The sequence below is a fragment of the Anomaloglossus baeobatrachus genome, chromosome 4, assembly GCF_048569485.1.
Source record: "Anomaloglossus baeobatrachus isolate aAnoBae1 chromosome 4, aAnoBae1.hap1, whole genome shotgun sequence".
Taxonomy (NCBI): Eukaryota; Metazoa; Chordata; class Amphibia; order Anura; family Aromobatidae; genus Anomaloglossus; species Anomaloglossus baeobatrachus.
Window position 1 is genome coordinate 384,133,977 of NC_134356.1, and position 16,003 is coordinate 384,149,979.

The 16,003-nt window shown below is 37.7% G+C and overlaps 1 protein-coding gene across 1 annotated transcript in view; it reads right to left on the reverse strand.

The window, feature by feature from the left end:
- SEMA3A (semaphorin 3A) overlaps window positions 1-16,003 on the reverse strand; it is a 376,079-nt gene that overhangs the window by 32,784 nt on the left and 327,292 nt on the right. Inside the window, exons 13-15 of the mRNA XM_075345229.1 lie at window positions 14,727-14,768; window positions 10,400-10,557; window positions 1,334-1,401 (exon numbers count right to left, since the gene is read on the reverse strand). Of these exons, the coding sequence (XP_075201344.1) occupies window positions 1,334-1,401; window positions 10,400-10,557; window positions 14,727-14,768 (268 nt within the window). The remainder of the gene's footprint in view (window positions 1-1,333; window positions 1,402-10,399; window positions 10,558-14,726; window positions 14,769-16,003) is intronic.

A 16,003-nucleotide genomic window follows, 5' to 3' on the forward strand; every position in this document is an offset into this window, starting at 1 on the left:
CCCCCTGGTGGCCGTCCCTCCCCCGATTCCCTGTGGCTAGTGGGTGTCAGCCCCCCCCATGTTTGGTGACTGCCTTAAGACCCAATCCTAGCCAGTCCCCAGTAGGGAGGCCAACCTGGTTGTGTATATGAGTTGGTGTATGCTGGAACCGGTACCGATCTCCTCTGGATCCAGGATCAATACAGCACCTTAAGTGAGTTGCAGTATCCTGTGGTGACTGAAGCCACAGCATGTCAGTTGTTTCTGCCGTTTGAGTTTTGAACTGCAAAGCTGAGTTTTTGCTCAAATTTCTGCCACAAAAAGGCACCTTTTTGAACTGCAAAGTGGGTTCAAGAAAACCAAATTCCCATAGACTTTGCTTGAAAAGAAGAACACATCCATTTTAGCTTTAAATGCTGCAGTTGAAAAAGCAGCAAAAAAGTAGGTGAAAAGCAGGTAAAAAGCAAAGTGGGGCTCTAGCCTAATAGTTGTCTGTTACCGCTAATTGTTAAAATTTCTCAAAATATTTTTCTTTGTTGGCTACATGGTTTAAAGCACCACTCAAGCATTTTTTTTTATTTCACCTCTGGAGTGATACTTGAAATCTAAATCCCCTGCCTTTATTTTTATACTCCATCTCATCTCCAGCATCTTCACCTGTTATCTGAAACGCTCCAGTTGGCCTTCTGCAGTTTTTGACCTGCCAGCTGCTCCAGTGTTTCATGGAGCACCGGAGGTTGCCACTCAGGACACGTCTATGAGAACCTCGTTCTTGCTCTCATAGAGTTGCATTAAGAGCTTGTGAGTGAACTTCTTACTTCTGGTCAGTCAGAAGTGGCAATTACAAAATGGCACCGTAAGACCGGAATGCCACAGGACCAAAGTGGCACCAAAAAGCAGATGAAAACACCAGAGGGCGAGTGTATTACTGGGGGCAAAGGCCTTAATTTAAAAGCCCCACTTTAAAGTACTCTGGAGTGGTGCTAACAAGAGCCCTTCCAACCTTCTCCTAGCTGCCAGCTTACCATATGGCTTGACAATAACTTTGAGCAAGACCTACTAATGAGAAGAGTAGAGGATGCCAGCAGGTAGGAGGAGATTCGCATGGTATAGGTTTGGGAAACACAGAGTACTTGACAATTTTTATAATTATATTTTTAATATTAAAGTAATGAAAACTGTTTTTAGGAGTTTTTTCTTTGATCTCCAAACACAGAGTACAGACGCAGTCACTGAGCCAGGGTCCTGTCATTGTTTTACCAACTGTAGCTATCATATAATTTTAAGGCTGTAGTTCTTCTCGCGTTTCAACTGGGAAATGTCAGTATTGTTGTGTAATTATAATTTCACTCACCATGATGCTGTAGATCTGAACAGTGTGTTAGAGGATCCCCATTTCTGATATCTTGTCTTCGTGTACGCCTAAAAAACAATTGCAAATAAAAAATATACATATATGTCAGTAATTTTAATTTTTAAACTGCCTTGAGTAGCAAAGTTGACCACACTTTTCTATAAAAGGGTATTCATTGAAAAAGTAACATTTTTTTTCTGTTAACAATAGGAGTCAAAAGATATATTTACATCACGCGTGTTTTGACATTCTTACCATGGTATTAACTTAGCTAAATGGGTGGTCCCATAAATAACATATAGTATAAGGGATAAAGGTATAAACACTGAGGGTATAACCTGATGAAGTCCAAGGACCTTTAAATCCAAACATCCACTGTGTGAATGAAGCTGTAATGAGCATCTGCAAGTGTAACCAATGCGTTATTCGCTGTCTATGTGGTGCCCTGTGCCTAGTCGCTACAAATAATATTACACAACTGCAAGTGTATTGCCATCTGTATAACATGTATTGTAAGCCTTAGTGAGAATATGGTTATCTCTGCTGCTCACAACAAAATATTTGCATACACTCCCTTACTGGGGTTATTCACTTGAGAGAAAACCAACTGGTGAGTAATGAGCCTTAGAAGGAGAAAGGAGAGGAGCTTAGTTGTGAGGTAAAACTTCAGTTTGTGGCAGTTAGTCTGAGTCGGTGTGAGGTGAAGTGAGGAGTGTACTGAGGAGAGGTCCTTTCCAGAGGTGATTTTTAGAAACCTCTAGGAGGGGCCAGCTACATTTGTCAGGGTATCAGTCCCTACGTCATAAGTGCCTTCAAGGTCAGTTACAAAATCGAGAAACTGCAGCCTTTTTATAAGGGACAGTGACATTTTCCTGGGAGCACAGTGGCATGTGTGAGTCAGGAAACTTTTAGAAGAAGTAGAGTTTTCCTTCAGAATTCCAGTCACCTGCTCACCAGAAGGTATCAAAAGTCTACATTGTTCTTGTATTGGAAATCCAGGGACACCAAGATACCTATTCCCAGATAGGGAAATAGTGGCAGGAAGAGTACACTGTCATCATTACAGCAAAGAAGCCAAACTCCCATCAGGGCAGCGAAAACCCCCACCAATGTGAAGGCTGCAAAGAGTGTCCTGGACTATTATGCAGAGCTTCAAAGAAAGGTAAAAGCTCTCTGTCCTGTCTCTGTCTGATTTATTCCCTGATTTATTCCCTGCTATGCCATCCCTAGCGCAACACATCCCCCAGGACCCGGCCCTAGTTGGGAGAGCAAGAGGACAACCCTCTGGCACTGTGCATCACCACCTATCTCCTGGGGCCCACTAGCAGTGTCCGGCAATACCACAGCCGAACATCCCAACTGGATAAATCCACAAAAGAAAATTGCCGCACCACCCACCTGCATGCATCAGCAAAGGAAAAATCCAGGATATGGACAAGAATCCTCGACGTAGCTGGTGCGAAGGTGCACGTCCACAGCAGGTATGCATTCACCAACAAAGTCCAGAGTAGTAAAAGGATGGCACTCACCGGAATCCAGCAAATATCTTTTATTTAGAAAAGGTGCATTTAAGATGGCAGGAGCAGAGCAGACAGCGAGCCCTCTCATGGACGACGGCCATTTCGCGTATAGATACGCTTCCTCGGGTCCATGTGGACCTTTTCTACATAAAAGATATTTGCTGGATTCTGGTGAGTGCTCTCCTTTTACTACTTTGGAATTTGTTGGCGAACATCCCAACTAGCATCGCAAACTCTCTCATTTTATTTTTCTTTCTATCCTTTTTAAATATTATTGTTATTCCCCATTACAAAAAGCCTGTTGCTTGCACAAGGTATGGCCACATCACCGCTCGGAGCCACCGCCATGACATCAGAGGCCTCCAAGGTGGCACATCTACAGGAGTGGTTGTCTCTCATACTCACTTCTGCTTCCTTCACAGATCAAACTTTGGGCCCCTATTATCAGCATTAGCGAGGAACTAAGCAAAAGGACCCTCCAATCTTCATACACTCATCTATCCTGTGTATAAGTGATATGTTTTATCTATGGGAAATCCTTAGATTTCACTATAGGTATCACGTATCACTATAGGTTTGTTTTATAGAGATATAACAAACCCTCTTACAGCTATGACGATGGAAAACTTAAAAGACCTATGGCTTTATTAGATGGGGGTGAGAAAAATGAAAATTGTTTGTGGAGGCATGGAGTTAATGACAGCCATTTCCAGTAGTGAGTAAAAGCCCGTTCTATGCTTGAGTCCAGTAATCTGTTGCTGTGGATGTGAAGATCAAGTTTTATATAACTTTATAATAAAAAGGAAGGGTGGGGTGGTTAGTAATTCCTGGATTGTATCTAATGTTGGAGATCTACAAATATTCCTTTGCTGATTGTATTCTGTGGATGAAAGTATTGCACATCTCATACTAAGAGAAAGTTTATAATATTGGCATTCCTATTCACTCTCAAACAAGATGTAATCTGTAGAAACTTTTGGCAAATTACTTTTACGCTAAGAGATAATAATGCATATTATATAGTCAAATAACTGAATTGTCGAATTTAAAAGGCAATGTTCTTTCAGAAAATCATATAATGCGACAAGTGTATTTAAGTCATTCCATATTTGATTTCAAAAGACGAGATGACGTTCTATTGTTATCTTTTGTCATGTAACAGCTTCTGATCAAGTTCTTTACACATCTAATAGCATGTCACACAAAGATCAATACATGTTCTCCAGAATACGTTTATTGAGAAGGTATGCGCAGCTTCTTCCAGGGCAATTGGAAATATTGATCCCAGCCTGCAAACTGCTGACGTTTTGTTCAATAAGACACAGAAGCATTGTTCGGAGGGTATTTCACTTTTTTCTTTTCTTAGCAGGCCTGAAGAATTTAAAGCGGCCTCATTACCTGTTTAAAAATGTTAAGTCTATGGAAACTTTTATGTGGACAATCAACTATTTCAATCAATTCAATTGTGAAAACATTTTGTGTAATTTTTTTTTAATAATATTTCATTATTATTATTGATAATAATGAAAAGTGTTTCCTACAATACATCATACAATTTTATACAGTGAGAAATTGTGTTAAAATAATAGTAATAAATAATAATGCATTATGGCTGTGTATCAACCTGTTACAAAAATGTGGTAGGTTTGGGATATGATGGCTTTTTTTATTTTTAAATAGTTCCATGTACAGGACTTTTAAAATTGTAGTAACAAAAGTTTTAAAATGGTCAAATATGAAATATATAATCATGTTGTTATGCAATTGCTGCATTCAACAAAAATGTTTTTAAAGCGGATCTGTCAACAAGTTTTTACTATGTAATCAGAGGGCAGCATAAGGTAAGGGCTGAAACACTGATTTCAGGGGTGCGTAACTTATTAGACTGTGTGCTGTTGTTTCAATACAATGAGTATTTTATCAGCAAGAAATTATCAGTGCCCACACTATGTCCCTCCTTAGACCTGGTCCAACTTTGTCTCTAGCACTGATTAGCAGCTTACGATCAATAGACAATGTACAAAGGGAGCTGTTAGCTTCCCGAGCTCTGCTACATGCTGCTTCTAAAAACTCTGATTGTGTCACAACTGCTGCACCCAGTAAAATGATACATCTTTGGAAGCAGGGTCTACTTTCCTATATTATGCTGCTTGCCGAGATGATAGCAAAAACCTGGAGACAGATTATAATCTTTTTCTTTTTCTTTTATATATATATATATATATATATATATATATATATATATATATATAATCTCTCTAATGAATGTGTGTGTGTATGTATGTGTGTATGTCCGGGATTGGCATCTGCACCGTCGCAGCTACAGCCACAAAGTTTTGCACACTCACACGTCTGAACCCCAAGAGCGTCATAGGCTATGTTTTAAGGGGAAATTTTAACCCCGCGCTTTAGTTATTTGCCAAAAAACCTGCCTCCATTAAAGCGAATGGAGCTGGGAGCCACAGTGCAGCCAGAACTTCAGAAGAATGCGCAGCCACGCCCTTATATGGAATGTTGGCGTGTCACAATGCAGCCAGGGAAAGAGACAGACACAGACAGGAAAAGAGACAGACACAGACAGGGAAAGAGGCAGACACAGACAGGGTAAAGCTGGGTTCACACATAGCGACAACGACGTCGCTGTTACTTTTACCATTTTCTGTGACGCAACAGCGACCTTGTAAGTCACTGTTATGATCGCTGCTTAGCTGTCAAACACAGCAGACGCAGCAGCGATCATAACGACATGCGTCGCTGTGCTACATGTGCAGAGAGCAGGGAGCCGCACATACTGCTTAGCGCTGGCTCCCTGCACTCCTAGCTACAGTACACAGCGCGTTAATTACCCGATGTATACTGCAGCTACATGTGCAGAGAGCAGGGAGCCGGCACTGGCAGCGAGAGCGGCGGACGCTGGTAACGAAGGTAAATATTGGGTAACCAGGGAAAGGTCTTCCCTTGGTTACTCGATGTTTACCCTGGTTACAGCTTACCGCAGCTGCCAGATGCCGGCTCCTGCTCCCTGCTTGCTTCAATTCGTCACTCTCTTGCTGTCACACACAGCGATGTGTGCGTCACAACGGGAGAGTGACGACCAAAAAATGAAGCTGGACATTCAGCAACGAGCGGCGACCTCACAGCAGGGGCCAGCTCATTGCTGGATGTCCCACACAGCGACAGTGATGGGACGTCGCTGCAACGTCGCTGCACAGAAAATGGTGACGTAGCAGCGACATCGTTGTTCGTCGTCACTGTGTGAACAACCACCTTAAGAAACAGACATAGACAAGGTAAGAGACAGACACAAAGAGACAGACACAGACAAAGAGACAGAATGACAGGGAAAGAGAGGGAAGGAGAGAGACAGGTTAAGAGATAGACACAGACAGGTAAAGAGACAGACAAAGACAAAGAGACAGCGACAGACAGGGAAAGAGAGGAAAGAGACACAGGGAAAGAGACAGTGTGAATATTATTTTGCCTCATCTATGAACTGCTTATAGATCACAAGCTTGTGTATGGTTGGGTGTGCATATTTATGTGTAAACACATACATACACACATACATGCATGCAAACTTCTCAACACTGAAGTTACACCACAGAGAAGGAAAAGTCCTATAGTTAGGGAAATCATAGATTCGTTAGACATGATAATGATATGGAAATGAAGGAGAAATGGAAACAATATTTTAAAACATCTCAATTTATTAAGTATCCTGTATGAGCATTATGCACATACACATCTTGACATGCTAATCAGTGAAGTTATTAATGGCTGCCTAAGGAATGATTTGCCTCACTGAATGCACTTAGGTAAGCTAATCATCACGATCCGCTGTAACTCTTTTTACAATTGTAGACTAATAATGCACCAAGTGTGCTCGACGGAAGCCAAGTCTGGAGACGCTGCAGGCCCTGGTATCATATTTATATCATACAGTATGCTCACAGAAAAAATTGTCGCCATGTTTAAAAACGGCTCCTGGGACACTTTGGAGAAATGGCATTTTCGCTAGTTCTATTACTAGATTAGTGAAACATCAAGCTGTTAATGTACCTGGAATAAAGACTCGAGGTATCCAGCCAACATACATTATGCTACTCTATACAATAATCCCAGGAGTGGGACCGATGTGACGTTCCCTCATAAAGTCTGATTTGTGGTGTTGCCTATGTATCTCTAGACCAATCTGTGGCTATTGCTGTGTCCAAGACAAAAGCAAAACTCATCACTGAAAAGGATAGACATCCATTTTAGCCTCCATTGCTCCATCTTAATCTCTGGTCTCTATCTAGAGACTATGTGTGCAATGCCATAAAGAGGTCTTCTTGAGGTAATATCAGACTAGTCTTATGATGGAGGGTGGCATAATTTATGGTAGCATTACATTGATTTTGTGGTGATAATCAGTGATATGGCCAATTATCCAAAGTACCTCAGGAGCCATTTGTATAACATGACAATGCTAGACTGCATATAGCTCATGTTCCTGTGAGCAGTCTGCACTGTGAATATTTTACCTTGGCCTGCAGATTCTCTGAACTTGTCTGCCAATCATCACATTTTGGACGTCATTAGTGAGAAATTACAGAGGAAGCTGCCAGCAGCAGATCTTGGTGATTTATATCCTCAGCTGCATTCAGTGTGGAAGAACATTTCACAGACAACTATTAATATCCTTATTTGATTAAATATACTTTGAGATGATATGAAAATTTGGTTTCAATTTGATCATTTGCATATCCTTAACATTTCTATTGTCATTGTGATTTTCATAATTTCATTTTCATGTGTAGGAGTAACATCTCTCCTTGTGGAGAGTCACATGCCTGACATGCCAGTGTTAGGAGACTTATAGGCCATACAATGCATTTCTGGGAAATTAGGTATGAAGATTGCCTCTTCAAAGATGACTAGGACATGAACTGTAGTGCCACCTATCGGAAGTAAGTAGCAATCTTTTAGGATTCCTATTTTTAATAGGTGACAGATTTCAAGTCAATTTCCTCACTGAAAAAGTCAATTTACATATTTATTCGGTTTAGCAATTCAATTTTAATTTTGTAAAGTGTGTTTGTGTGTGTATATTATATATATACACACACACACACACACACACACACACACACACATACAGATCTGGAAAAAATTAAAAGACTAATGCAAAATTGTTTTTTCTTTATGGGTATATTTTTGTATGTGGCTTGATTCATATGTCCTTCACAGAGTTTAATCTGCCCAATTCCAGCCTTGCTGAAGCATCCCCAGATCATCACCGATCCTCCACCAAATTTCACAGGGGGTACAAGACACTGTGGCTTGTACGCCTCTTCAGGTCTCCGCCTAGCCATTAGACGACCAGGTGTTGGGCAAAGCTGAAAATTAGACTCATCAGACAAGATTACCTTACTCTAGAAATTGGGCAGATTAACCTTTGTGAAGGACGTATGAATCAAGCCACATACAAGGTTATCCTGGAAAAACAGTTGCTTCCTTCTGCTCAGGAAATGTTCCCCAACTCTGAAGACTGTTTTTTCCAGCAGGATCATGCCACACAGCTAGGCCAATTAATGTGTGGATTGAAGGACCACCACATCAAAACCCTGTCAATGCCAACCCAATCTTCAGACCTGAATCCCATTGAAAACCTCTGGAATGTAATCAAGAGGAAGATGGATAGTCACAAGCCATCAAACAAAGAAAAACTGCTTACATTTTTGCACCAGGAGTGACATAAGGTCACCCAAAAGAAGTGTGAAAGACTGGTGGAAAGTATGCCAAGACGCATGAAAGTGGTGATTTAAAATAATGTTTTTTTCCACTAAATATTGATTTCTGAACTCTTCCGGAGTGAAAACATCAGTATTGTTGTTTCTAAATGATGATGAACTTGTTTTCTTTGCATTATTTGAGGTCTGAAAGCAATGCATTTTTTTTTATTTTGACCATTTCTCATTTTCAGAAAATAAAATATATTGCCTGCAAATTCGGAGACATGTTGTCAGTAGTTTATAGAATAAAAGAAGGATTTACATTTTACTCAAAAATATACCTATAAAAAAAAAAAACCAAACAAACCAAAAAACTGACAATTTTGCAATGGTCTCATAATTTTATCAAGAGCTGTGTATATATATATATATATATATATATATATATATATATATATATATATATATATATATATATATATATATATATATATATATATATGTATGTATGTATGTATGTATGTATGTATGTATGTATGTGTGTGTGTGTGTGTGTGTGTGTGTGTGTGTGTGTGTGTGTATATCTTTGCGATAGTGAGAATAGTATTACTTTAGAATTTTTATGTTTTGTTATTTGTATTTTTTTATTTTTTATATAGAACATTTGTAACAGTCCATTCATAAACAAAAGCTGAGCACAGAAAGCTTGGCATAAATGGTAAAAATGTCATTGTATAAAATGGCTAGAGGATTTGCAAAGTCAGGACACAGCAAAGGGGATTAGTCTGAGAACAGAGCTGTAAATCCGCTTCTAATCATCTCACTCAGCTTCCTGTATGCAAAAGTCAAGTATTCTTGGTGTAGAGACACTTGGTTGCATCAGTCATGTCAGCTGTTATAGAGGGATAATCAGTTATTTTCTGCTGGGGATCAAAGTCATTTCATACAAAGGCAGAAAGAGAAGTGTGCTGCGTCTCCGCTGCCTTGGAAGGTTGTTTATTGAATAGATTACTTACAGTCTACTTTGTGCATGCTAAGAACAGATTGGACAATTGCACAGAGGTGATTCAATTTGTTCAAGGACATTTTCAATAGAAAGCAATAACATTTAATTTCAAGATCCCATTGCAAATGTGATTGTTTTCTTTACAGAGAATTCATTTGTTTTATTAAACTTGGCTGCCCAATCGAATTATCTAATATATCAAAATAAACCATCGGGCACAAGTGGATTCTCAGGAAAATTCCCCTTTGTTATTTTTAATTCAAACATTTCAAAGAATAGAACAGAGTAATTATGCCAATCTATTTATAGAATTAACCAAGAATATCAAACAAATGTCATATGTGAAAATTAAGTCAACACATGAGTTTATGAAATATGAGCCACAAAGCATTTCCATGCAGCTAAGTGGTAACTATGTCTGCGCTCAACTGTGGCCTCAGATCTTTGATATGTAATGAATGAGGGAGGAACGTCTTGTTCAAAGGCAGTGATTATGAGTCATTCAATTATATGATAATTAATGAATTAATCTGTATGATCATGACCTTTCATGATAATGCGTCTTTAACATTGCGCTCCTTTTATTTTATTCTTTCCAAGGCTGCTTCAGGACAAATGGACATATGCATGTTTGAAGCATTTCAATTCATGCCATAAAATAAAACTCAGCAGTTCATACCATCTGCCCTCTATGCTTTCTTTCCTATAACACCAAGCAGCCATATGTTATGGAGATTATGACATGTCGGAAGAATGTTAAAGGCACACTGAGTGTGTAATACTCTACAGGCTAATACAATAAGCAGTATGTCTTAGGGGTTATCACCTTTTAGCAGTAGGAAAGTAGCGGGAGCATGAAGAACCATCCCAGGCACAATAGGGGTCCCTGGCAAGACAACATTCAGCACATGCTTTTCCATAAACATCACAGCGGTGTAAAGGGATCTGGGAAACTCCCATCGGTGAGCCAATGTACAGTTGTTGCTGTAAAAAATATTTTATTGTTAAAAGCAAAATGAGTGGAATAAATTACATGGTGAAAGCTTTTTATTGACAATTTGTGTTTTCTAAAATTTGCTTAACAGAACAGTAAGACGTTCAATCCATTTTTCAATCCAAACAGTATATGGCTTTATATTTACTGTAACTTATGCCTCTGTATTCACTACAATTTATGTTTCTTTGATTTAGTTGAACTTTTTCTGGCTTAGAGATTTTTTTATTTATTATAATTAGTGATAAGTGAATACTAAATATTCAGGTTCAGATTATTCGTACCAAATCCCTAGTACTATTCCAGTATTCGTCACAAATAATGAACCTAATGAGGTCAATGGGGAATCCAAACATTTTTCTTGAACATTTCCTTGGTTTCCCATTGACTTGCATTAGGTTCATTATTCATGACGGATACTGGAATAGTAGTAGGTACTCTGTATGAATAATCTGAACTTGGATATTTAGTAATCGCTGATCGATAATTATAAGTAACCACATATAAGAGATTCAGAACAGTTGAAAATTTACTTCACAGTCCAATCAGGTCAAACCCTTCTCTAAATATGGAATAATTGGTGATCCCCCTCAACCAGTGTAAGAAAAAAAATCTTTGATAACATGATACTTTAAATGAATTTAATACAATGTCATGGTGAGTTGCTAAGAACGGGAGCTACTTTCTGCAGCAGCTCTTCTTTCTGGCTTGTAGGGGAGGAACAAAAGGAGGTGATCCCTCCTCTTAATTAGGTTATACTACAAGGACATGTATATAGAACATTAAGCACCAAAGTCACTAATAAAGTAATCGATGATATGAGAGTAAAAGTAGATTGTATTGACATTATTGAGGGAAATGTATGCTCACTAGAAATGAGCGAACCCGAACAGTAAAGTTTGGTGTTCGGTGTTCATATAGAACACAGACTTTACAAAAAATAAATAAATAAATAAATAAAAATTGATGTTCGAGTTTGGGTGGTTTACATATGCTAACCACTCACTCAATCAAGACTGCTCGGGTACGCTCGGTAAACCGTCCAGTGCAAGCCCTTTTCAGTGTTTGAACGGCTCGCACTGGGCGTAACAACAGCATGATCAGATGTAGTATGAAACAAAAAGAATGGAAACACAAACCCTCCACATCTGTCTCCGGAAGTGCTATGTTTATGGCTGTCTGTATGTTTGAGGAGAACAGAACTGTCCAATCAGTGACTTCCAATGCGGATCAGGTTAAGTCCAGGTGCAGAACAGAACTTTATCAAAAATCCATCTGAACCTGGGGAACCTGAACTTCAATGGGTACACTCATCTTTAGTGCTCACAGAGACCTCCAGATGCATTATGTGAGCATATCTAGAACTCAAGTTCCACTGCAGAATCCCAGAAAAATAATTCTTATGTATAAATGCAACAGAATTGTTGAAGACATATATTTTTTAATCTAAGACTGCCTCCACCACACTGCCACCTCTGCACTTCTAATGCTACAGCCCTACCCCATTGCTTGATTGCTATGTAATCAGCATTATAGTTTTCTACATAGTACACCAAATGAAACAATTAATCTTACTATTTCCTACAATTTAGCTTTTTTAATATACCCTACACTGGCCATATGGTTACCCACAATAAATGGAACACTACATTAAACTACAGTATATAACTGTACAACATGTGCTTCTTTATAAGCAAATCCTAATCTACAGCTGAACTCAGTATCTGGATATTATGACAAATACAGCTTCCATCATGGGAGAAAGCAGTCCCCGTTCACTTAGTGTCACACTGGCCAGGAGTAGTAAAGACAGAAAGCCTTGAAGCTTGGAGCGGTGTTCCCGGAGTTATACGGGGAATCTATGTTTTGATGCATGTATCTGTACTTCTGCCAGCACAATACATCCTTGCCTGCTCTCAAATAAAACATGTTCCATTGCCAAATACAATTAACTCAGACAAAAAAAGATCCCATATGGATAGTACAAGCTGTTTCCAAACGGCATTACTGCATTTCTTTAAATATTTGTAATATATAGATAATGCTGAACTTAACAACTAGAGATATCCTGCCTTTATCGTATGCCTTAGATTTACAAAAGCAATAGTAAAAAACAAATCTGTAATGGAAAATACTGTGTGAGAGCATAACAACATGACAGCCTTTCCATACTCCTTTAATATAAATTCTTTTTGCATTGTTTTCCCTATGTATTATGCATAGCTTCATCTGGAATTTCAGAACATTGCATTTGAGCGTGAAGGAAAGTATCATGGGACAGAAGGACATTTAATGTCTTCCCTTAAAGTCTGCTTTCCAAGTTTAAAAATACGTAGGTAAATACTTTGCATTTCATGGATCTAGAGAATGAAGTTGTAATTTAGTTGTATTACTACGTTCATTCATCACAGCTCTGCACTTTGTAATAAGTTACGGAAGCTTTTTTATGATTCTTCTATGTACTGTAAAGTGTAACATTGTGCAATAATAATGTGCACTGCCTTGGATTTTTTATTTCTTTTATTTTTTCTATTGTTCACAATAGTTATATAAACTTAAATATATTGCTGTCCATTAAAAAAGTTATTCACTGCTAACACCATCCCTGTTTCTAACTGTCCGCAGCTGCATTTTAATTAATTAGCCTCCCTCCTTTGGCCACTTTAATACATCTGTTACTGTATTTATACAGTGCCTGGTAAATTCGGACTAGTGGCCATGTAAGTATGAGAAATGGATTGTGAATTGTACTATGCCATCTAAAAAAAAAAAATGTATATATGGATATATTTATGTATACATATAATATTGCACCATGTAATTTTTTGCCGATTGGAGTTTTTATCCTCCAATGCGGTGTACCAATCAGATTAACAGATTTTATATTTTGATAGATTGGGCATTTCTGAACACAGCAGTACCCAATATGTGTATATATTTTATTTCTTTTAACTGTTTTATTTTCAAAGGGGAGGTGATTTGAACTTTTAGTTTCTTTTATGCTTCATTTTTTTTAAACTTTTTCTTTTACATTTTTTATTTATTGTACTAGTCCCCCTAGGGGGATTTATCACTGCACAGTCCAATCACTTGCTCATTTCTTCTGATCAAAGCAGCATCGCTCTGATCAGCAGAAATGCGACTTTCCTGTGAGAGTCAACTTTCTGTCAGCTTTCACAGGAAGTGAGTCATCATCTAACCCTGCCATGCCTACCATGACTGACAACACATTGGCACCCCGTTATCGCATCACAAGGCTGCTAATAGTGTTGAGGAACAGTGAGATCCCCGCTGTGGCCATTTAAATCGCACTGTCAAACAGTGCGATCTTAAAGGTTAACAGACATGGGTGGAACTCCTATCCACCTGTGACCAGATCAGCAGACATGTGCAGGGAATTACCACAGGCGCGCCGCCAGAGCCTGCAGTAACGGGAGATAGGTGACCAATGACGTACCAGTAAGTCCTTGGTCGTACAGGGGGTTAACTTTGTGGGAAAACCCCTTTAAGTAGTTGAATGGATGTTGCACCATCTGAAAATGCTATATTGCTATATCAAAAGTTAGAATGTAGACAAGTTGCATGGAATAAAAATAATAAATAATAATAATAATAATAAATAAGGTATATAAGAATATGTCTTGGATAACACATAATATATAGCATATAATACTGTATATAATGCTCTAGCTTTCTTGATTTTTTTTACATTGGTAGGAAGAAACATGTGCACATATGTATACTGAAGTGGCAAAATGTATTTTTTATAAAATATGAACAGTAATATTTTTGAGTAAATATAATTATGAGATGTGCTTTAAATTAACATTAAAACAAGATGCACAGTGTTTCCTCTTTGGATGTATTTCAACGCATGGAAAAATTATATGGCAGCATTAGAATCCAATATAAACAATGGGACAAGTCATATAGCTGACAAGTTTATGTTGTGTTTATAATGCAAGTTATGTATGTATTTAAAAGTTTCCTTTCTACATGGCCTTTAATGACGCTGTTCTACAACCTGCTGAGGCCAAATTAAAGGGAAATGATGTGTTATTACAATTAAAAGCTCTGCAATAACCAAATTGCTGTCAGGAAGTTATGAAATCTATGGGGTAATGGAAACATAGTCAATGAAATAAAAGCCACCGCATACTTGCTTTGTAGAAATCTCCATGGATGAAATTGTAGTTGGCTCCTATAGGGGAAATGCACAAAATATAGATTAATTTATGCTCATAAATAATAATTACAGAAAAAAGGTCACCAATGTAAGAATAGTAATCCATACATTTCACAAAGAAGATATTGTTAAAATAATACGGTTTATTAAAACATGACAATTTAATGAAAAAATAAAAAACATAATATAACAGTTTAATGAAAAAAAGTTATATTTTTGTATTACTTTTAGATATCATTTAGTGCAATGAATTTGGTGCACCTGCTTTTAGCAAGTGTTTGTCCTATATAGTATATTTTATTAATATACTGCGATTTCTGCATGATATAAAAAAAAAAATATTCTTCTTTTTGTGATTTTTTTTTTTGTCCTTACAAAGCTTTTGCAGCTATTCTGTATATTGTTATAGATTGGTATGCCTTCCAGCTTTATATGCTGAGGTTTTTCACATACTTTAGCTCACATATTCTAAGCAGCCCATATTAACACTGGATTTTTAAACACCTGCAGGATGCCTTAGAGAGACTTTCCTAAGCTGCACGCAATACGCGCTTATTCATGTAGAAATAATATTTCAAAGGGTTGAGGACAACTCATTCTTTGTAGAAGAATATAGTTGTGCAGACAAAAAAAATGAATTTGGCAAAGAAAAATGAAAGATTAAGAGGAGAGAATAAAGAAAGAATGATAACAAAGAAATATAGCCATTCTATGGAAAACAATACAGCAATAAAAAATAGAATGTTTGAAGACCAACTTACTGACCAGTATAGGAACTTTTAAATGAGTTCCTCAATATAGTAAGAAGTTTGTTTATTTCCTATTTAGAAAATTCACTTAATGTGATACTCACATTTAGGTACTTATTTTACATAAGTTCTAATATTTTTTAGAGCTCTAAATAAAGGAAATATTTCCAATGTGCCCATACACACAACAAGAACAGGTCCAGAGGAAGTTTGACTGCCTCATTGTGTCTTTGGGAGGAACTGTATTTTCAAAAAAATACCTACATACTCGCAATTCTTATTTATCTCGCTAAATTCACCAGAATTCTAGGGTAATATTTCCCAAAAAACTGAATTATGATCTTCACAAAATTTATTATCTGCTTTTTGAACTTTTGGCACCTTGTCCGACGAGGTGTTTGGCCTCTGCAAAAAGGGTTATAGTTCAACAATAAAGGGGCAAATGCACCAAAGGATGTGGCAATTTTTTTTACCATGTTTCTGGCACAAAGTAAGCCAGTT